The sequence below is a fragment of the Gasterosteus aculeatus genome, unplaced genomic scaffold (assembly GCF_964276395.1).
Source record: "Gasterosteus aculeatus unplaced genomic scaffold, fGasAcu3.hap1.1 HAP1_SCAFFOLD_62, whole genome shotgun sequence".
Classification (NCBI taxonomy): Eukaryota; Metazoa; Chordata; class Actinopteri; order Perciformes; family Gasterosteidae; genus Gasterosteus; species Gasterosteus aculeatus.
In genome coordinates, this window is record NW_027554917.1 from 5173 (window position 1) to 26877 (window position 21705).

The 21705-nt window shown below is 50.9% G+C and overlaps 2 protein-coding genes across 17 annotated transcripts in view; both read left to right on the forward strand.

The window, feature by feature from the left end:
* Positions 1–908: 908 nt before the first annotated feature.
* LOC144394853 (uncharacterized) lies at positions 909–8114 on the forward strand. Its single transcript, XM_078098063.1, has 27 exons — positions 909–1166; positions 1424–1668; positions 1756–1890; positions 2237–2335; positions 2464–2501; positions 2713–2917; positions 3024–3093; positions 3186–3220; positions 3500–3592; positions 3712–3746; positions 3977–4022; positions 4196–4358; positions 4456–4490; positions 4596–4748; positions 5296–5424; positions 5523–5561; positions 5662–5787; positions 5864–5993; positions 6098–6268; positions 6370–6404; positions 6719–6880; positions 6983–7117; positions 7213–7251; positions 7335–7475; positions 7554–7645; positions 7738–7761; positions 7980–8114. Exons 3-27 carry the CDS (start codon positions 1780–1782, stop codon positions 8071–8073), a joined length of 2400 nt encoding a protein of 799 aa, XP_077954189.1. The 5' UTR covers positions 909–1166; positions 1424–1668; positions 1756–1779; the 3' UTR covers positions 8074–8114.
* Positions 8115–8841: 727 nt separating this feature from the next.
* LOC144394851 (dysferlin-like) overlaps positions 8842–21705 on the forward strand; it is a 38814-nt gene continuing 25950 nt past the window's right edge. For 5 of the 16 annotated variants that reach the window (XM_078098047.1, XM_078098048.1, XM_078098056.1 and 2 more), the window contains exons 1-25: positions 8842–9167; positions 14411–14466; positions 14608–14699; positions 15329–15434; positions 16110–16236; positions 16340–16596; positions 16892–17020; positions 17111–17173; positions 17248–17298; positions 17472–17502; positions 17574–17689; positions 18162–18288; positions 18361–18464; positions 18557–18625; positions 18728–18771; positions 18951–19033; positions 19583–19615; positions 19824–19939; positions 20068–20181; positions 20279–20456; positions 20542–20666; positions 20753–20859; positions 20972–21167; positions 21308–21454; positions 21557–21688. In XM_078098047.1, coding sequence (XP_077954173.1) covers positions 9080–9167; positions 14411–14466; positions 14608–14699; positions 15329–15434; positions 16110–16236; positions 16340–16596; positions 16892–17020; positions 17111–17173; positions 17248–17298; positions 17472–17502; positions 17574–17689; positions 18162–18288; positions 18361–18464; positions 18557–18625; positions 18728–18771; positions 18951–19033; positions 19583–19615; positions 19824–19939; positions 20068–20181; positions 20279–20456; positions 20542–20666; positions 20753–20859; positions 20972–21167; positions 21308–21454; positions 21557–21688 — 2691 coding nt within the window. In that variant the 5' untranslated portion in view covers positions 8842–9079. Of the gene's footprint in view, positions 9168–11420; positions 11866–14410; positions 14467–14607; positions 14700–15328; positions 15435–16109; positions 16237–16339; positions 16597–16891; positions 17021–17110; positions 17174–17247; positions 17299–17471; positions 17503–17573; positions 17690–18161; positions 18289–18360; positions 18465–18556; positions 18626–18727; positions 18772–18950; positions 19034–19582; positions 19616–19823; positions 19940–20067; positions 20182–20278; positions 20457–20541; positions 20667–20752; positions 20860–20971; positions 21168–21307; positions 21455–21556; positions 21689–21705 lie in introns of those variants that run through there. The other 11 variants (XM_078098051.1, XM_078098052.1, XM_078098053.1 and 8 more) reach the window with 5 other exon arrangements.

Below are 21705 nucleotides of genomic sequence, written 5' to 3' on the forward strand. Positions count from 1 at the left end.
CAGAGACGAGAGACGATCGACTTTAAGGAGCAGAGACGAGAGACGATCGACTTCAAAGGGGAAAGACGACAAACGATCGACTTCAAGGAGCAGAGACGAGAGACGATCGACTTCAAGGAGCAGAGACGAGAGACGATCGACTTCAAGGAGCAGAAACGACAGACGATCGACTTCAAGGAGCAGAAACGAGAGACGATCGACTTCAAGGAGCAGAGACGAGAGACGATCGACTTTAAGGAGCAGAGACGACAAACGATCGACTTCAAGGAGCAGAGACGAGAGACGATCGACTTCAAAGGGGAAAGACGACAAACGATCGACTTCAAGGAGCAGAGACGAGAGACGATCGACTTTAAGGAGCAGAGACGAGAGACGATCGACTTTAAGGAGCAGAGACGAGAGACGATCGACTTCAAGGAACAGAGACGAGAGACGATCGACTTCAAGGAACAGAGACGAGAGACGATCGACTTTAAGGAGCAGAGACGAGAGACGATCGACTTCAAAGGGGAAAGACGACAAACGATCGACTTCAAGGAGCAGAGACGAGAGACGATCGACTTCAAGGAGCAGAGACGAGAGACGATCGACTTCAAGGAGCAGAAACGACAGACGATCGACTTCAAGGAGCAGAAACGAGAGACGATCGACTTCAAGGAGCAGAGACGAGAGACGATCGACTTTAAGGAGCAGAGACGACAAACGATCGACTTCAAGGAGCAGAGACGAGAGACGATCGACTTCAAAGGGGAAAGACGACAAACGATCGACTTCAAGGAGCAGAGACGAGAGACGATCGACTTCAAGGAGCAGAGACGAGAGACGATCGACTTCAAGGAGCAGAGACGACAAACGATCGACTTCAAGGAGCAGAGACGACAAACGATCGACTTCAAGGAGCAGAGACGAGAGACGATCGACTTTAAGGAGCAGAGACGACAAACGATCGACTTCAAGGAGCAGAGACGAGAGACGATCGACTTCAAGGAGCAGAGACGAGAGACGATCGACTTTAAGGAGCAGAGACAACAAACGATCGACTTTAAGGAGGAGAGACGAGAGACGATTGCCTGGAAGAAGGACAAACGAGAGACGAGGGAGTAGCAGTGATGAGAGCAGCTCCGCTCCGTGTAAAAAGTTGGCCGAGAAACTACTGAAAAATTCAGGTTTGAAAAATGTATTTTCTTTAAGATTTTCTGCTGCAACTAAATATTTTTCTAAATATTAAGATTTACTTTCTCAGTCATATATCTTTATGTTTGAAGATTTAATTTACTTTTTAAGCAGAACTCCTTAGCGAATGCAGCGTCCTTTTCACCGCCCACCAACATTTGGTCATTCAGCTATGATGTCATCGTCGTTGTCGTCCCACAATAGAGACCAAAACGCTGCTCCCGTCTCTGACACTCGCTTTGTCTTCCAGCTGTCGACCTCCTGTCCAAACCGTCCGACCTGGACGCTCTGCTTCAAACGCTGGCTCCTATTGTCCTCGCCGAGTTAGCCAAGAGGAAGTCACCGTCACCCTCCTCCTCCTCCTCCTCTTCCTCCTCCTCCTCCTACAGTCCAGGAGAGACCTCCTCGTCTCCAGCTGCCTCTTCCTCACCCCCCCCAGCAAAGAAGAGGTTGACTCAAAAGCCTTCTGAAGCCAGTCCTTCCCCAAAGGCTGAGGTGTGTGTGTGTGTGTGTGTTATTATGTCTGCGCTTGTTACCCGATGATGCGTCCTAAGTGTGTGTTTCTGTTCTGTCTCTGCTCAGTGCGGTAAACCGTCCCCTCCCACCATGGTGAAGCTGACGGGGATCCACGCGTCTCTGTCTCGCAGCGACGTGCTGGCCGCTGTGCAGCACTTTGGAAAAACAAAGTCTTTCTTACTCTTTCCGTCCAAGCTGGAGGTTTGTATCAGACGGGTTTATTGTTGTTTGAACTGGATGTTGTGTGCGCGACTTTATTTTTGCGGTTGAATTCATGCATGTTGAAAATGCAAGAAATAAAACTTCCATTGATGATGTGTGAAACATCCATCACAAACCTTTAAGTCAAAACCTTTTAAGATAATAATTAAGTTTAAAAACTCCCCAAAATGATCATTATTATTATTTTATTGTCTAAAGGCACTGAATATTATTGGCTCAAATCATAGGACTTAAAAGGTTAATGTAAGCTTTTGACTTATAAATGCTACAATTCCTCTGATTCAGTCTGAATAAATTAAACTCGGGTCTCCGTGTGCACGTTTAGGCCATAGTGTGTTTTGAGAACAAAGAAGACGCGACGAAACTGAAGAGCCTGAAGAGCCTCGACGTGAAAGGGATTCGGATCACGGTGTTTGAAGGAAAGGTATTCCGCTCTGTCTGTCCCCCGAGGACGTCCACGGGCCGGCGTCTGTCCCGCGCGGCGTGTTTTCACTGTCTCACTTTACAGATTGTTCTAAAATGAAGAATTTCAATTTGTTTTGTTTTTCACAGAAGGCTGTTTGTCACAGGAAGCAGAAGCCTCTGATCACGTAAGATGTTTCCAGCACATTACTGTCAATATTCTGTTGCTGTAAATGTGTATATATGCTGTCAACAGCAGATAAAAATATCATAATAGGTAATAATTCTGTCCATGGGAGCATAACTCAAAAAATCCCCCTGTGGAGAACTGAATAGTGAAGACGATATCGAACCCACTCAACTGGGACCTTGACGTTCCCCTCCCCTCCCTCGCCGCAGGGCCGGCGCCGCCGCCGCGTCCAGCATCTTCACACCCGAAGGCGCCGTCACGAGAAAGGTCCTCCTCCCCACACCCGACGGGCCTCCACTCGAATGGCCCGAAAAGCCTCCGCCTGCACCTCCCGGAGCCAGGAAAGGGCCGTTTGAAGGCCGGGGGAGCGCCAGCGAAGGGAGCCGCGTCTCCTGCGCGCATGGACCTGAAGCGGTAAAAACAACAGCTGTGCAAAAAAAACAAAAAACAAAAAGCCCACACGTCACTGAAAGAACTTGTGATTTGTCGTCATGCTCACGGTGGTCTCGTTCAGCCACAGGCGTGTCACACGCGGCCCCCTCTGACCGTGGGCGAAATAATAGAAAAGCACCTGAGCCGAGAGCGAATGAGTAAGAAAGAAACCTTTTTGTCTTTTAAAGTGAATGACGCCCTTCAGGCTGTCTCCGTTTGTCCTCACGCCTTTCCTTTGTCTCCCGGACAGAACACTTCAAGAAAGAAAACGTCTCATTGGAAAGCGTGAGTCGAACCGTTTGCATGAATTAGAGTTGGTGGATATGGAGGGGGGGGGGGGGGGGGGGACGAGGAACGTCGTGTTCACAAAGGAATGTGACGGCAAAGAGACGACGTGGTTCTTTTATTCGGTACCTCTGCCGCGAGGGAACCAGAGCCGGGCGCCATCAGGCCCGGCGTGTGTCCGGAGCTCCGCCCACCGGGATCGAATCTCACTTTCAGTCTACAGAACAAAACCGCAGTAAACAGCTGTTAGAATAAACATCTGTGTGTGTGTGTCTGTAGGAAATCGAGTGTTTTGAAGAAGACGCAAAGAAATCAAACAGCCCGATGAGCTCCGACCTGAAAGGAATTAAAGTCACGGTTGCCGGAGGAAAGGTATTGCGCTCTTTGTTTTGCGTCCTCTGTTGCCGGGGGAAACACGGATATCGGCGTTTGTCTCACTGTCGATTCACAGATTGATCTGAAATAACTACTTTCAATTTGGTTTTTTACAGAAGACAGTTACTAAGGAGCAAAAAAAGCCTCTGACGTAAGATATGTTTCAAACAGACCTCTCTTTAAGAGGAAGGAAGGTCTTTTTTTTATGTTTTGTCAATTTATTACTATAAATATTGTTAAATTGTGTCCACAAAAAATAGTTTTTTGAGGAAAAGCCAGAAAATCCACCTGTGAAGGATCTTATAGTGATGATAATATAATAAGATAAATAAATCAGTGAGCTTAACTTTGCGTTTTTTCCTTCTTCTCTCTTGTTCACAGAAGAGCGGCCTCGTCCAGCGTCCATCACAACACTCCCACGAGAAAGGTCCCTCAGAGGAGAGCGTATTAGAATAATGAGCGCTTAGGCCTGTTACTTCTACTTAATTAGGATTAACGGGCTCATGCGACCGGCTCTCGGCCCCTCGCTTATTTTCTAAAAGGGACAAATAAACGCGAAACCACGACGGTGTCCCTCATTGTCACGCCGGCCCCCCGCAGGTGTCTCAAACGTTGGATCCCGCGGGAGCTGAGGAGGAGGAGGCGGCGGAGGCGGAGCCCGGCGGGTTCGGGCGTCGCTCTCCGCGCCAAGCGGCCGCCGGGGCGGTTTCCGCGGCGACCGTCGGCGAGCGCGTGGAGAAGCACCTGCGTCGCTACAGACTAAGTAAGAGGGCGGCGGCTCGCTCGTCTCGTCCCCCCCCCCCCGGTGAGCGCACGCGACACCGTAACGCCACCGTTGGGTTTGTCTCTCCCGCCCGCAGGGCTCTTCGAGGAAGAAAGCGTCTTCGGGGAGCAGGTGAGCTGCTGCGCGCGTTCTGCCAAAGTCCCAGTCTAGGGGGGGCGGCGGGAGGGGGGGGGGCGGCGTACGTGGTTCCTCATCTCCCTCCATCCGGTCCTCCAGGATCTGCCGCGTCACTGCAAGCTGCTGCTCATCACCAACCTGCCGCCGTATCACCACGGCAGCTACACGGAGGAGGAGCTGGCCGCGCTGCTGGCGCCGTTTGGCTTCCGCTACGCGGACGACAGCATCTTCGTCGTCCCCCAGACGTGCATGGTTAGAAATATACCGTAATTTCCGCACTATTCGGCGCGCCGGATTAAAAAGGCGCACCTTCAAGAGACCGGAATAACCTTCCTGGTTATTCCGCCCTTAAGGGTTGTAAACGGTGTCTCCCTTAAGTTCCGCCTCCTTGCGCGAGCTCTGACTGTAGAGAGAACCGTCATTGGTCGACCGATCTCCATGTTGCCAGATACACGATAATTATCCTCTCAGATACGACCGTTTTGAGCCTTTGGTACGATAGGTGCTCGGCGTGGCTGGAAATGGTGAAAGTTTCCAACCTGGCAACGCTGAGCACCTGCCGCCACTAGCATCGTGTACAGCACGCGACAGCTCGCGCAACGTACGGGAGACACCATTTCCAACACTTAAGGGCGGAATAACTAGTTTGTGCGCCGTGTACAACCAGTGTGGATCAACCGATTTATGCCTCTTTTTATTTTGCCTCGAAAATACGGTATTTATACAAATTGTATTTAAAGGAAAAACAGCAGGTGGGGGGGGCGTGATAACGGTTTTTGGGAATGTTTCTTCCCGCCAGGCCTTCTTCCAGGTGCCAGCGGTGGGGGTCACGCAGGAAATAATGAAGGCCTCCGCGCGGGACGGCGTTTTCTTCAAGCGCTCGAAGCTCGTTTTCAGCGCGGTCGCCGGAGGAGTCGCCATGACGCCGGTAAGCAGCCGATGTTCCTTAAATGAGCCCAGGTGCTTTTTTTTCCGGCTCGTCGTGTTTCCACACTTGACTCCTGTGACCTTTCCCCCCCCTCGTAGCTTGGATTCTATAAGTCACTGATGGAGCTGATGTGCTTCGTGAGTAAGACGCACACCGAGCGGTTCGTCCTCGCCCGGTTACGCCCCCCCGAGGTTCTGACCCGTGCGTTGCCTCTTTGCTTTTGGGCGTTCGCTGCAGAATGTGCAGGACGACGGGCAGCGGATCGTCTTCATCAGGGACATCTCCACCAAGGAGTCCAGCGAGCTCAGAGACGCCCTGAACAAAATCCAGTCCGTCAAAAACTTCCTGCCGCTCCTCAACCAGGTGACGGTTTGTTCCCCGAGGAGAAAAAAACCCCACAGGTCTCACTTGTGTTGAATGTGTGCGTTTTCGCGTGCAGGCGTTCGTAGAATTCAAGACGGTGCGTGACGCCGATCGGCTCGGCGTCTGGTACGGCCTGCTGAGACGGGCCCCCGGCCACCAGGTCCACCGGCTGAAGGCGCCGTCCGCCGGCCTGAAGTCGGCGCCGCGTGAGTTTCTCAGTGCAGCTTGAAAAGAAAAGACGAGCGCTCGCACGTTGAAACACGAAATCTTTACACTTTGTGTTTTTATCGTCTCCTGTTGGTTTGTGCAGCGCCGAAGCTTCCCGGGAACGCCCTGCCGGACGGCACAGACGCTGTTGCCGGGGCGACTGTGCCGCCCACGACGAGCGGCGTTCCCCGGGGCAGCGTTGGTCCGTTTTGGGTCACGACCAGAACGCATCCCTTTCTGTTTCCCACCAGGTCGCCGTGGTTCATCATCCCGGGTGAGAGGCGGCGGCGGCGGCGGCTGTGATACTGTGATAATATTTACCACGTTTTAACTCATTCAGTCAATTAAGTGTTTTTCCGTTGTTCACTTTTAAAGATTTCCTGACGTCCAGAACACAGAACAACTTGATGGTAAAGCAGCTTCGGTTCTCCACCAACGTGCCTGCACACATTTAAATAACTCTCACACTGCCATTTATTTCCATTATATAGAAATTTGAGTTGGTACTGTTTTGAAATGATCAATTTATATTATCTATCATCAAATAAAATATAAAATATTTCATAGACATACACATTGTATATACTTAACATTTGGGTAAATATATATATATTTTTGATCGACTGATTCACCATTTTATCAAAATCCAGTGTTCAAACCCTTTGAACAGATTTCCTCTCTTCTGTTCTTTGGAGCTCACGTGTTGTAACGCTGCGTTTCCCAGAAGGCCGTGCGCGGCCCCAAGATCCCAACCGTCATGTTGACCGGATTACCGGAGGGAAACTACCGGCACGAGGACGTGGCCGAGCTGGTCCGGCCCTACTTCCCCGGATGGAGCCTCTACTCGGCGTACTACGACGTGGTGGTCTTACCTCTGCAGAGGAGGGTAGGCCTCACGGACCGCACGCCGCCCCCACGGGGACACACGCCTGCGTGCTCGCGGTCTCATTAACGGCCGATTGTCCTTCCCGCTCGTAAACCCCTCCAGGCCTTTGTGTTTTTCGCTGACTGGTCTTCGTGCTGCAGTTTCGTCCGAGATCACATCAGAAATCCCGTCGCCGTGGGACTCCGCCCCCTCACGGCTCACTTCGTGTTGGAGGACATAAGTCCCTTTTCCACCGAGGTGAGGACGCCAGGACGCACTGTGGCGGGTCGGAACGGAGAATTCCTATCACGGCATTTAGTCTCATCAACAGCACGCGCTTTCCTGTTTTTTAGGAGGCGATGTACGCGACTATGATGACGTGGAGCAACGCTGTGAGTCCGGTTCGCCGCTTCTCGAAAATCCTTCGTCCTTCGCCGATATCCGGCGCCGAAAAAACATTTTTGTTGCTCTTCAGGGGGTCCCGGAGCCGGAGGGTCTGGAGGAGCGGCTGCTGTGCGTGGAGACCTCCGAGACGTCGCCGCACGTCACCAGGGCCGTCGTGGGCGCCGTGGCGTCCGTGGCGTCCCTCGCCGGCTTCCTGCCGCTCGCCAACAGGGTGCGCGAGCGGAAGACCTGAATTAGGTTTGATTGTTGCTGTTCTCCTCTTCATCTTCGTCTCCTCGTTCCGCCTCAGATCTGCATCGAGATGTCGGACGCCGGCGGTGTGACCGAGGTGGTGGAGAAACACCGGGATTGTTTCCTCTGGATGAAGAACGCGGCCGTTTGGTGAGTTGATGCTTTGTTCGATGTCATGTGACCGACCTGTGAATTATTCTCAGAACTAAACCGACCAACTGCTTTTTCTATTTTCCCTTCAGGAACAGCGTTCTACGCGTTGAGTCGTGAGTAAACCGCCGTGTAAAGTTATATCTCAAGTTCAAATCTTCTTTCAAACTGGTATTAAATGATTTAATCATGAACCTTTTTAATGCATCGAGTGAACGATTAGTTCAGGTACATTTTCATATTTCCGTAACAAAGTACTCTTCTTTTTTTAATTTTACTTTTTTAACAACCCTGCTGCCAATTACGAATAAAAATCCTCTTTTTTTTATCGTAGTTTGAAGAGCCTAAAGCGGCGCCTAGAAGATCCTGATGAGGTCGTAAACATCGAGGCTCATGCTGTGAAGTCCAAGATTATTCTCATAGAATAAAACTGTGCAATACTTTAACGAATTAAACCGTGTCCTTGAAACCTTGTTGATTTGCGAGCACTTTTGTCTTGTCTTCCCTCACTGCATGTATGCAACATAAATGTATATAATATATAATATTCATTACAGGAAAGAAGATTTTGCCTTTTATCTTTAACAACAATCCAGTTTTTGATGAGATATAAAACACCATCTTATAATTATCTAACACACGCAGGGCGAAGCAAAGTTAGCCTCCTTTCCCAGAAGCGTGCGCATGCACACGCACACACACACACACACTCACAGTCCTTATATATGCAGGGCGAGATGACTGAAGTCCGCTGGGTGGTCCTATAAATAGAGGCCGAAAAGCCCCCTCGCTGTGCTGTGAGTGACTCGCGTAGTAAAACTTCAGATATGAGTTTTTTTTTTGAAGAGTTTGTCGCATAAACCTTCCACACAAAAACAAACCCGCAACACAACGGACCCACAAAGCCGCTGTGACACGCCGGCCTTCACTCCGGCTGCAACAAATCTGCATCAACAAGCACATTCCCCCCCGACACACTCTGACCCTTTGTCTGTGTGTGTGTCTGTATGTGTGTGTGTGTGTGTGTCTGTATGTGTGCCTACTTGTGTTTTAGTTTGGATTGTTTATTGTATGCAGGCATGTGTGACCTGACAGATAAAGGCCACTGTGTGTGTGTGTGTTTGTGTTTGCTGGCCCTTTAAACCAGTTGTGATGTGTGTGTGTGTGCATGACTCAGCCAGTGCACCATGCTTTCTGTGTGTGTGTGTGTGTGTGTGTGTGTGTGTGGGAGAGAGAGAGAGAGGGAGAACGTAGGGGGTCGAGCGAGACAGCTGAGAGCTGCAGCTCTGGTCTATTGCTGTGTCTCTCATTCTGAGGACGTCTTCTGGATGTACTGACGCCCCTAAATGGACCTCACGGTGTGTGTCTGCAGCATTTGACGGAGCCCTGCTGTGTGTGTGCGTGTGTGTGTGTGTGTGTGTGTGTGTGTGAGGCATGCTGCGTGTGTTCATACTGTGCGCAGAGCGTCTGCAGACGCCGGACGATGACGTCAGCGATTCCTACTGCAGCGTCACTTATGAAGGTAGGGACGGGGCTCCAGAGGGACATTTGGGGGACAAAGGGGGACAGATGGGGGGGGGGGGGGGGGTACAAAGGTCAAGTACAAATAGTGTGTATGCGCCTATGAGGCTGGGACGACCCAACGGGAACAGCTGAGGTTATAACGGGAAAGTCTCGTTTGAGGGCGGGGCAGAAAGAAGAAGAAGAAGAAGACGGGGCAGCCGGGGGGGCGATGTACATTTTAGGTTCCTGGTGTTCCATGTGTGCATTTTCTGTTTCTACTCCATGACATCCTGATTTTACAATCATGGCATCGTGAGCTATGATCTGGTGGTTGAAACATCATCTGCAGCTTTAACAGCTGAACTACATTCGACGCTTTGGCTGAGCCCCCCCCGATGTTAGATGTTAGATGTTAGATGTTTGGATCGTGACCCAGCTCGCCGATTGACCCGCTGGTCCCTTCGGTCTCTGAGGCGCTTTTTACTGCCAGAAGAGAGAGAAAAGTAAACGTTAAACATCAGCGCGCTGCTACTTTATTTTAGCACGTTAGCATCCTGATGTTCTTTTAGTCTCTGTGTGTTTGTCTCCCTTTCTTTCTTTCCAGTTGAGATTAAGTGTGTGATGAACTCATGACATTTTGCCTATTTGGCCGCACAAGTGTTTCCCTGTGTAACACCGGGTCAGTGCCTGCAGTGCTACACACACACACACACACACACACACACACACACAGCCAAGGAAATAATGCAATGCACTGATTGTGGGACGTGCGGCAGTGAAAGATTGAGAAGGTCTCTTCTGTAGTTGGGACAAGCAGCTTTAAATGTTTCCGTCCTCATGCACCAGTTATATGCAACGAGCTCCTTTGTCTTTGTCCTCATCGGTTGCAGATGTTTTCATACAAAAGGAGATTTACACACTTAGAAGAGGTGAAGATTTGGTGACTGTACATATACATTTTATGTGGTGTTGATTTGGATGTTTACATTTGAAAGGATCGTAAATCTATTTCTTCAAGCAAATTGTAGCAAAACGTAGTCGATCTTTATAAAAATTAACTCAATATTCTAAGATTATGTTTAACCAAATTGTGAGTGCAACTTTGTGAAACTAGTCACGGTGGCTGATGAGCAAAAATGTTAATGTCAAGCCCTGATTATATATATATATATATATATATATATATATATATATATATATAATATTCTTTATTATCTTTTTATGTACTTTTCAATGATTAAAATGAATGCTGTTGCTTTATTCATCACTCTGTCACAAAGTGATTAGTTGCTCTAGTTGGTAAATTGATGGACCGCTTTCCATCATCATGTTTTATCTCTGTTTTAACCACGTTAATATTGCCGGTGTATTTTGGAGCATCGTGTGCGTCATGATCAGTCTGCTGCATCACTTCTCTCCCGCGGAGCTCGTTACATTTAAAGCAGAAGACGCGCGTTGCTCTTCTGTCCCCGGATGCAGTTTGCCGTCTTCACACCGGCCCTTTTTTATTGATCTGGCATTTTAAATGGATTTATTTGAAATGCATGTTAAGTGTAATTTTAAAGATATAATTAGGCCGTATAATTAGCATCTTGCAGACTTGATGGTCGTCCTCTTCATCAGTGAGATGAGCTACTACTACGTTAATATCAAAGTCACACAGTTTGCAGGTTGGGTTTTACCAGACACTTCTGTGTCAATAAGTGTGTGTGTGTGTGCGTGTGTGTGTGTGCGTCCTGCATTGACCTGCAGGTGGCGCTCTCTCGTCGTGCTCGTGTTGTTGTTCATGCCTCTGTGTGTGTGTGTGTGTGTGTGTGTGTGTGTGGGGCCTTGTTGACCCCTCCTCAATGGCTCCTGATTTTGACTTTGTGTGATTATTTAACATCATCAAAGACATTAAATGGAGAGATTAAATATTTACAACCATTCAGTTTCATGGAAAATCATTTAAGGCCCCCCAAAAAAACCTTTGGCTGTCCGCTTGACCCAAAGTGATGAATCCCAACAATTCTCAACTGAAGAAAACCCCCCTGAAACGGGACGTCCAGGTCGAGGCGGGTGATCACAACTCACGTTCCTGGGGGACTCTTTCGAGGCTCTCGGAGGCTCTCGGCGCCCCGGATCGGAAAACAAGACCGCCTATTGCAGGGAGCTCGAGGACAGAGGGAGGGCCGGCGTAGTGGAGAAGATAAGGACGCAACGAGGAGACGAGAGAGGAAAGGAGGAACAGGAAGCGCTGGGATTTCCTCTGGACGTGAGGCGTGTGCTCGCTGACACTCGGGCGCAGAGTCACAGAGAGACGAGCCGCTGCTCTGTGAGGTCTCTCCTCGGGGGGGAAAAGGGCTTTTATTTTGTAGATCTAGCGAGAAAAAACAGATGTTTTTTTGAGGCGACATTCTTTTAGCGAATCCGTATATCTGTATCCCCCTCAGTGGAAGCCCAGCTGCGGATCAGAACCTGCTCTTCTCTATTCCCTCCGGCCTCCGGTTGGTCCGTTTCGGCCCGTCATCGTTAGCCGAGGGGGAGGGAACATGTAAGCGACCTCCCCCCACCCCCCCCCACCGCATCCCTCTCACCTGCTGATCTCTTGTCACCTGTCGGTAAAATCAGAAGCGAGCAGGAGGCTCTGCCCGAGGGGTCGGCCATGTTGCGTTGCGTTCTCCAGCGGGCCAACAACCTGAGGCACTCGGACCCTCTGGTCAGCGTCACGTTCAGAGGTAAGAGGAGCGGGGGGGGGGGGGTCGGAGGTCAGGCGACTGATGCGCCGTTATTCGGTCAAACGATACTGTATTCCTTCTGTTGACGTCAGGCGGAACCTCTGTAGTCCAAAAGAAATCCACATGTTCACCTGGTTGACTTTCGTCCCACAGGTGAGATCAACAAGGTCAGGTATAATTTGCAAAACCCAAACAAATTTAGCAGCACTGAGTTTCCCCCCGATCTTCATCCGAATGGTTTTAAACTCACTGCTGCTCTTTTTTTTTTTTTTTTCATTTTGTCAAAGCAGGATAAAACCGCTTTAAGTTTCCTGTGAAAGCCGTTAAACTTTGACCTCTCGTACGCTGCTGCTTTTTGCCCGCCCGTCCCCGGGGAGCAGAATTAGACAGAAGAGCGAGAACCCGGTTCGGCTCGCGGAGGCGACTCGGCTACCTGGACTCTTTTTTTCCCCTTCGCCCGGTTGTTTGTACTTTTTCCCCACGACTCGGTGTCTCTGATGAGGTGAACTCTGCTGCTCGCTTCCTGCCTTTGTCCCGACGCGGCTTCCTGGTGCCCCCCCCTCCCCCGCCCCCCCCCGCCCAGTCTGAGAGAACAAGTCCTTCTGGCTCCATTCAGACTGGATCCTTAAAGATTTGACGCTTCACTTAAACTCTCCCCTTAAATGTCTCGAACTGGTTTTCACTCTGACCTGCAAAGATGAACTAATTGTGTCACTATTCCCCAGTTACCCTGAGTAACATCAGTTTACATGAAGACAGGTTATTTATTTTTCATTGTGTTTTTAATTATATTACGTTGCGATGGCCTGTTTAAAGGGACCATCTATCTAACGAATAAATGCATTGACTTGCAGAAACGTGACGGGGAGGTGGTCCTTAAATTGCAATAAATAGGCGTTATCTGTTCTTGTAGTTGTCTGTGTGTAAGATCTGAGGGTAAAGAAGTGTCTGCTCCCTCCAGAAACTCGATACCACGTCCATTTATAGAAATGACGGATGATAATAAGAAAGCAAGGAAGGAAAAGACAGAGAGAAGTTTGTGTTGAATGGAGGAGTACTGCAATAAGAACTATATGCTGTATATCACTAAATGTCCTCCTGATGGGATGTCTGGTTCTCACCCATCACTGAGATGTTACCATCGTTCTTCTCTGCTCCATGTTTGAGGTCATCTTTCCCGCCTGCGTGGGTTATGAAACGTGTGAACATGAGATTTGATCTGATAAGGTGTGTGTTTGTGTGCTGCGTCCGGGACGTCCGGCCACGTGTTTGTTATCGGAACAATAAGTGTTGTTCTCTGTTGAAACCAGAAATGCGAACTGGCAGCCGAGCTACTTCTTCCTGGACCTCTGCCCGTCACGGCGCGGAGTCGCCGCGGTTTTAGACGTTTGTTTAATAAGCGATAACGGGAGTCATGTCATCGAAAAGACACGTCAACGGCGACAGCGGCTTTTATACTGAGAATTAAACTTGCAGTCCGGAGAATATTAAAGATAAAGTACCCGAAACGCCCTTAAGCATCCCCTCTTTTACCAGAAGACCATGAACTCCTGAGAATAAATCATACTAGTCACTTTCTCATAGACCTCCATGGGACCAGTTGGAGTCGCCCCCTGGTGGACATTAGCGAGATTGCAACTTCGAAGGACTTTGGTTCTTGGGTTTCAGCTAAAGTGAGAAGAATCCACCAAATCGGTTAATATTTGTCCCTTTTTGAAGCAGCCTCAGACACACACACACTCAAACACACACACACAACCGACAGACTCACACACACACACACAAAGCTAAACTTAGCCTTCCCACACATAATTCACAGCTCACGGTGTCGTCTATTCTCGGCTCACGACAGAAACCGTGCCAAGCTGGACCAACCGGGAAGTCAGTGCTGTGCCACTTCCTGTCTCTGAGATGCTCGCTCAGATAACCCCCCCCCCCCCCCCCACACACACACACACACACGCACACACACACACACACACACAAGCATTTAACGCACCCTCTCGACCCCCCTGAGGGCTTTTTGAAGATGCCTGCCATGACATCATTTCCGTAGATATTTGAGTACTTGAATGTGGGTATTTGCGTCAGCACTTGTTTGTGTAACTGTAAAGGTAAATTGTTGTGTGTGTGTGTTTCTCACGTTGGAGGATCACTGTGGTGGAAAACAGGAAAGCAAACAGCCGTGGGTGTGAGGGTGAGGAGAGACAACAAACCCAAACCCGCTCTGATATCAAGGTCATCCAAATATGTCACACCGAGTTTATTCTAAAAGTGAATTTGACCTGAACTGATTTTTACATACGTGTTCACGTAACGAACTCCATCACATTCCTGTGATGATGGTGATGAATTCTGGCAGCCTCTCGCTCCGTCTCAAGTCCCACTTCCTGTAACGAGTGCCAGACAGACATGGAATCTGAGCTCTGAACTTACAGGAAGCCACACAAAGACGCACACGCACACGCATGTCGGTGTCACAGGAACATTGGACCCCAGAGTTTGTTCCATATGCTAACTCGTGATGTTCCCGTTTCTCCTTCAGGGTCCAAGAAAAAGACAAAGATCATCAAGAACAACCCCAACCCCGTTTGGAACGAGGTACCTCAGATTCATCAGACGCTCTTCAGGCTGAAACCGACTTTTCTTGTGCTGATGTTCTAGCTTAGAGTGGAGATGTGAGAGAGAGAGAGAGGGGGGGGCGAGCTTCATGGCCGGCCTTGTTTGCTGTGTCTCCGTCAGGGTTTCGAATGGGACCTGAAGGGGATCCCGCTGGACTCGTGCGCGGAGGTGCACTGCGTTGTCAAAGACCACGAGAAGATGGGGAGGAACAGGTACCGGCCCACAGAAGAGGGCCCAGACCCGTCCACGTGGTTATTTCGGGAGCGTCTATCAAGATGTCGAGCGCGTCAGAGGGTGGAGGGGGGGAGGAGGGGGGGAGGAGGAAGGGAGGAGGAAGGGTCAGGCATGAAAGAATCAGGTCATCCTCTCATTGTGGTGGTGGAGTATTTATGCACTCGTGTTTCCACCCATTCACCGACAGTTGTGCCGATTGATTCAGCGATCCATTCATCCGCTTCTCACGGGACGCCCGGACCGGGACCTCTTTGCTTCGGTCCGGGGCATTTTGGAGGATTCGAAACCCTCGACCTCTTGCACCAAAGCATAGTTCACCTTTTGGAGTTGAACACGTAGCTACAAAGATGGATTTCTCAGATTTGCCACCAGCTGGTTCTTGAGTCACAAAGAACAAAACGAGTCCGATAAAAATGATTTGAGTTGTTAGGTGACAAGGGAACAAATGCAGGTTCTAACACCTAAAATACGTCATTTCCACCTGACGTTTAATACTCTGCACAAGCCCTGACCTCAACAGACTCATTCTACTCATGTCAAAGTTCTATTGTACTACATGTAATACTTTTAAAGACATTTTAAGTGTGTGTGTGTGCGCTGCGTTCAGGTTTCTGGGGGAAACTCGTCTGGGTCTCAGAGACGTTCTCAACTCTCCCAACCTGGCCGCCACCTTCACCGTGTCCCTGCTGGACACCAAGAGGAACATCACAGGGGTGAGCGCACACACACACGCACACACACACGCACACGCACACGCACACGCACACACACAAAATGATGCCCAGACAGATTAATTTACTGCCTCATTGTATCACGAAGCGATGGCGAATCGTAAATCCCGACTGTGTCTTGAAATAGAGTCAGAGCAGAATAACAATAATCCCCCTGTTGCTATTTTATTTCATTTGAATCCAATTTAATCTGACTACATATTTCTCTTATTCGTCCTATTTGATCTCTCTCTCTTGCGGTGGGATTATCCAGCTTGTCTTAGAATTTTACATTTTTAAGAAAAGTGTGTGAGCAGGACACACACACACGCACACACACACACACACACACACAGCCCGGAGAAACATCACAGTTTATCACTTAAGCTGCTTTTTCCGGTCAAAGGAAACTGCAGGAGACGACACCTTTAACTGGGCAACACACCGGACAGCGCACAAATGCTGCAGCGCAATTTATTCCAAAGAAATCTTTTGTCTCACGCAAAACAGATGGAGGATATTCCAATGAGTGTCATTATCAATCATTTGTTCTTTTGCAAAATAAATAAATAAAAAAGTAACGTCTTGTTTGCAATTATTTCAGCATCAAAAGTTGCTTGAAAGGCACGATTTGTGCGCAACTAATGCAAGGATTCCCCCCACGGTTGTTTCCACCAGGCCACGCTGACCCTGCAGGTCTCCTACGTGCCCCCCCCGGGGTCGGCTCCAGTGTTTCAGCCCCCCTTCCAGCACGAGGCTCCGCCCCATAACAACAACCCCAACGTGGAGATGGACACGGTCACCAGTAATATAACCCCTCGCCCCGCTGCCCACGTTCACCCCCCCCCCCCCCCCCCCCCCCCCCCCGGGGTCTCACAGGGACTGACTCGCTGTCTCGGCCTCCGCAGTGATTTCTCTGGACACGCTGGGCGAGGAGGACACGGAGAGCATGATCATGCTGGAGCCGCCGGAGGACCAGGGCGCCGACGACGGGCGCTCCATGGTCATCGTGGGGCCCCAGGGGCCCCCGGGCCGAGAGTCCCCCACGGCGCAGACGCCGAAGCGCTCGCCGCCGTCCTACAACACCCACGGCGGGCTGAGGAAGAGGAGGAGGGGCGCCAGCGGTCAGCCGAAACCGCTGGCCGACAAGCCGCAGGACTTGCAGGTGAAGCGTCCGTGATCCAACAGGGCTGTTTTTCAAAATAAAAGTACTCTTTGCCTGCTTTCCTTTGGTGGCAGATAAAAGGTATTAGTATTAAAATTTTGCTCACAGCGCCACCGTGTGGTGATTCAGGGATGTTACACAAGGACTACGAGGCGCTGCCTGTAGTAGGGTCACAAAACTGAGAAGGGTTCAGATCGGGAAGAGCTCATAAAAAAACATCATAATTAGATCAGTCACGATGCATTAATGTAAGTTACTGCAAAGACTTTAAAGGCTCACGTGTCCACCTGTGCAGGTCCGGGTGCGGGTCATCGAGGGCCGGCAGTTGCCGGGCATCAACATCAAGCCCGTTGTCAAGGTAACGGTGGCCGGGCAGACCAGGAGGACCCGCATCAGAAAGGGCAACAACCCCTTCTTTGACGAGGTAGACAAAAAAACGTTCCTGCGGGTTCCTGAGGAGAACTGTGGAAATGTGTCACGTTAATAAAGGTTCACATCCGTCTCCCCTCGACAGACGTTCTTCCTCAACTTCTTCGAGACCCCATCGGACTTGTTCGATGAACCGATCTTCATCACTGTGAGTTTCATCTTATGATATTTTACTGTCAGTCGCTGTCAGAACAATGTAAACCCGCTGTACCTGCCCCCCAGGTGTGTGACTCCCGCTCACTCAGAACGGACGCTGTGATCGGTGAATTCAAGGTGAACTGCACAAATGAAATAAAAAACATAAAGGGTGACTTTTAAGTGGATATGCTCAGTATTTGAGCTAAATGTAGGAAGTAAAGTGCACAAAGTAAAATTATTGACAGAGCAATGAAATCTTCTAATCTGCTATTACATTGATTTACAATATAATAAACACATATTTGCAGTTGGATGTGGGCACCGTCTACAATGAGCACAGTGAGTACACACATTTAAATGGACCACGCTGCTGTGAAAACGGGACATTATTGATCAGTGTCTCTCTGCAGGGCACTGCTTCTTGAGGAAATGGCTGCTGCTCTGCGAACCCGACGACCTCTCCGCCGGGGTCAAAGGTTACCTGAAGGTCAGCCTGCTGGTCCTGGCCGCTGGAGACGAGCCGCCGGTGAGATTGTCATGAAATCAGCCGGAATCGGGACGGGAGAACTGCCCGCTAGCGGCCAGATGCTCGGGATGTTATCGCTAGATGCTAACATGCTACGCTAGCGAACACTAGCGCGCGCCAGCATTCTTCCGTCCCGTAGTTGGAAGGATTAAAGGAAAGCGACGTTTTAATGATAAATTCAGGCTCTCTAACTAACGTTTAGTACAAGTTGCGTTTGAAATTTGAGATACTTTGCATACTGCTGATTATTATACGAGGAAATCATCTTATTACTTTGCAAATGAACTTGAAGCATAAAATAAGCGGGGTGGTGTAGAAAGCTCCTGTGATGGAGTAGTGTAGTGTACCACGTTTTACTCGGGTATCCCCCCCCAGATCTCTCTCTGTTGTGTGTCCCAACACAGTTTCCTGGTCTTAACGAATGCCCGTCTTTAACCCGTCGCGTGTTTTTGTGTCCGCGCGTCTCCTCCAGGCCGATAAGCGCGCGTGCGCCGAGGACAAAGAAGACATAGAGGGAAACCTGCTGAGGCCGGCCGGTCTGTCTCTGAGGGGAGCCACCTTCAACCTGAGGGTCTTCAGAGCCGAAGACCTGCCACAGAGTGAGTGTGGTGTGTCCCGCTGATTACGGCTCCGGTGCGTTTGGTCTATTCCCTCTCGTCTCCTGTCTGCAGTGGACGACGCCTTCGTGGACGGCATGAGGCAGATTCTCGGCTTCGACAGCAACAGGAAGAACCTGGTGGATCCTCTGGTGGAGATCCACTTTGCTGGAAAAACTGTGCGTCGCCTCCAGCCCGACATCTGTATCCCGAACGCAACATTCAGCAGCGTTTAATTCGTGGCGTTTAATGTGTCGTATGTCTCGTGCAGGACCGCACTAAGACCATGGAGAAGAACGCCAACCCGCAGTGGAACCAGAGCCTGGCCATGCCGATTAGGGTGAGACCACCGAGAGAAGAACATTATCCTACGACTTTATTGTGCTGCAGAGATGAAAGTCTTCATGGTTCTACCTTATATGGCTTCTTTTACCGCTACTAGTTTCCCTCCATGTGTGAGAAGATGAGGATCCGGATCCTGGACTGGTGAATGCTGGCACACATCTAAGCTATATTTATTATTTTACGTTCTGTTTTAATGTAATCCAGCGCCCCCCCCCCCCACAAAATCTCTGTCAGAGTTTGACATCTTAATCAATCTCACCATTTGGCCCCCAAAAAAAAGGAGGTTTCAGAGCTTTTGCCTTCTGACTTTCTCATTTCAGGGACAGAGCGAGTCACAATGACGTCATCGGCACCACCCACCTCTGTATGTCCAAGATCTCCGCCCCCGGTGGGGAGATAGATGGTAAGAGTGGGTTTGGACGGGAAGTAATCGGGACACTCTTTGTGCTGCTATGGTCCACTGGTTCCTCTTCCTGACCAGGTCTAACCACCAGAGAACTAACCGGTTTAGTCTGGATTGTGGTTCAGTTTTAGTTTGCTTGGATCGGCCTTGAATCGAACGCATGTTTACGCTTCACGTGTAACTGAAGTGACTCCGATACCCCTCCCGCATGAGGCACCGCTTCAACTTCAGCGAGCACGACGCTTCAGTCACTCAGGCCGCATCGTCCGTCCCGCTCCGCCTTTATTTCACCGCCTTGTGTTTCTCCAGACGCGTGTGATCAGAGTTGTCGCACGGACACGCACGAGCTTCACTCACGGCGGGTGACAGGATGCATGGGCTTGATGATGGAGGATGCGAGTGGCAGACCGGTCATTTGCTTTAAGGGCTTTTTTTTCTCGCGTTGTGCTCGAGTGCTTTTCCTTGGGTTGGCGTCCGTTTTCCTTTTTCCGGTCTGACTCTGAACATCCGTCTGTGACTCTGAACCACGCTTCCTCTCCACGCATTCAGACGCCCTGACTCCACGGACCGTCCACTCCGGCAGTACGTCCAGCCATCCTTTCTACGCCGCCGTTTGCCATTTTGTTTTCCAATCTCCGTTTCCCGATCAACCCCGACGCCGCTTCATTCTCACCTTTTGCCTCAGATGAAATCCCCTCGATCCATTTCATTCGTTTCATCAGTTTTCTGAGTTTTTCGCCGCGCGCCGCTTTCCTTTTTGGTGACGATCCGTTGTCGTTTTTCGCCGCAGTTGACGACAGCCTGGGTTTCCTGCCGACGTTCGGCCCGTGTTTCGTGAACCTGTACGGCAGCGCCCGAGAGTTCACCGCCTTCAACGACCCCCACGAGGCGCTCAACCTCGGAAAAGTAACCACGCTTTCATTTCCCCCTCGTTGAGTCCGACCGTCTGCCTCGACAGTCCGAATGAGAAAACGTTGGCGGCGGCGGTCCGTTTGCATGTCGCTGTATCGAAGGGTCTCTCTCCGTGTGGTCAGGGCGAGGGCGTCGCGTACCGAGGGCGGGTCCTGCTGGAGCTGACGACCAAACTGACGGACAAGCCCGAGCAGAAAACCGAAGACATCCCGTCGGACGACCTGCTGGTGGTGGAGGTGAGAGGGCCGGAAGGTTGAACGTCGCCGGTACGACGCAAAAGAAAAAACGCACCGTCCGAACCTCCGACCTTTGTCCCTCCGTCCGATCCGACAGAAGTTCCTCAGGAAGCGGAAGTTCTCCCTCTTCGTGGCGTTTTATTCGGCCACGCACCTCCAGGACGTCGACGACGCCGTCCAGTTTGAGGTCAGCGTCGGCAACTACGGCAACAAGTTCGACTACACCTGCCTGCCTCTGGCCTCCACCACCCAGTTCAGCAGGGCCGTGTTCGACGGTAGGTTGAAGGTCAGGTCGCATGCGGCGCCTCGGATCTATCTTCACGTCCAGCTGTGTCATCCTTGTGTGTGTGTGTTCTCCAGGCTGCCACTACTACTACCTCCCCTGGGGGAACGTTAAACCGGTGGTGGTTCTGTCTTCAGAGTGGGAGGACATCCGGCCGAGGATCGAGGCCCTCAACATGCTGCTGGCGATCATAGAGAGGCTGGTGAGGGCTGTGCTTAACATGCGACGTGTGCGCGGGGGGGGGGGATGCAGAGGGTCTACCATGCATGCATGCGTGTGTGTGTTCAGGAGGCCCACCTGCAGCGGGTGCAGCTGGAGGTGAAGGCGGGGGGCGAGCTGGAGGAGGTGGAGCTCCGAGTGGTGGAGCTGTTGGATCAGGTCATCTCGGACTGCAGGTAATCGCCGTGTGACGGCGATGTTGGCGGAGACCCCTTTTTCGTTCCTCTCGTCAAGCCGATTGATTCAGGCTTTCTGCCTCGCCCCTCTCGCCCCTCTCGCCCCCTCCAGCGAAGAGCTGCCCTCCATCGACCAGTGGCAGTGTGCGACCTCCCTGGACCGCTCGCTGAGGCACGTCCGCTCCCTCCACCTGCAGCAGATCGTGGCGGCGGCGCAGGCCCTGAAGTACGGGGACGCCACCGAGCTGTCCACGGTGCTGGAGCAGGCCGAGGACTGGGCCGGCCGGCTGAGGACCATCGCCGAGGAGGTGAGCCGGCCCCGCTGTTCCAATCGGGTTTTCCTAGTGACGGTTGAAATAATAATTAACCCATTTGGACAGAATATAAGGGAGCGAATGCTCTCTCTCTCTCTCTGTTCCCCTGTGCGCTCTCGGTGTCTCTCGCCCAGCCTCAGAACAGCCTCCCGGACATCGTGATCTGGATGCTGCAGGGCGACCGGCGGGTGGCGTACTACCGCATCCCGGCGCACACCGTCATCTTCTCCCAGCAGCACTGTGGGAAACACTGCGGACAGCTGCAGACCGTCTTCCTCAAGGTGTACACACACACACACACACACACACGCACAGACCCACACACAGACGCACACACAGACGCACACACTCCGTCTTGCTGACCGGCTGTGCGCGTCGTGCAGAACCCACAGAGCAGCGGCGGAGAGGCCAAACTCCCGGGTCAGCTGAGGGTCAAAGTCTGGTTCGGCCTGGCCGCCGACGTCAAACACTTCAACCAATACGCCGAGGGGAAGCTGTCGGTCTTCGCCGAGACGGTGAGACGCACGCTGCT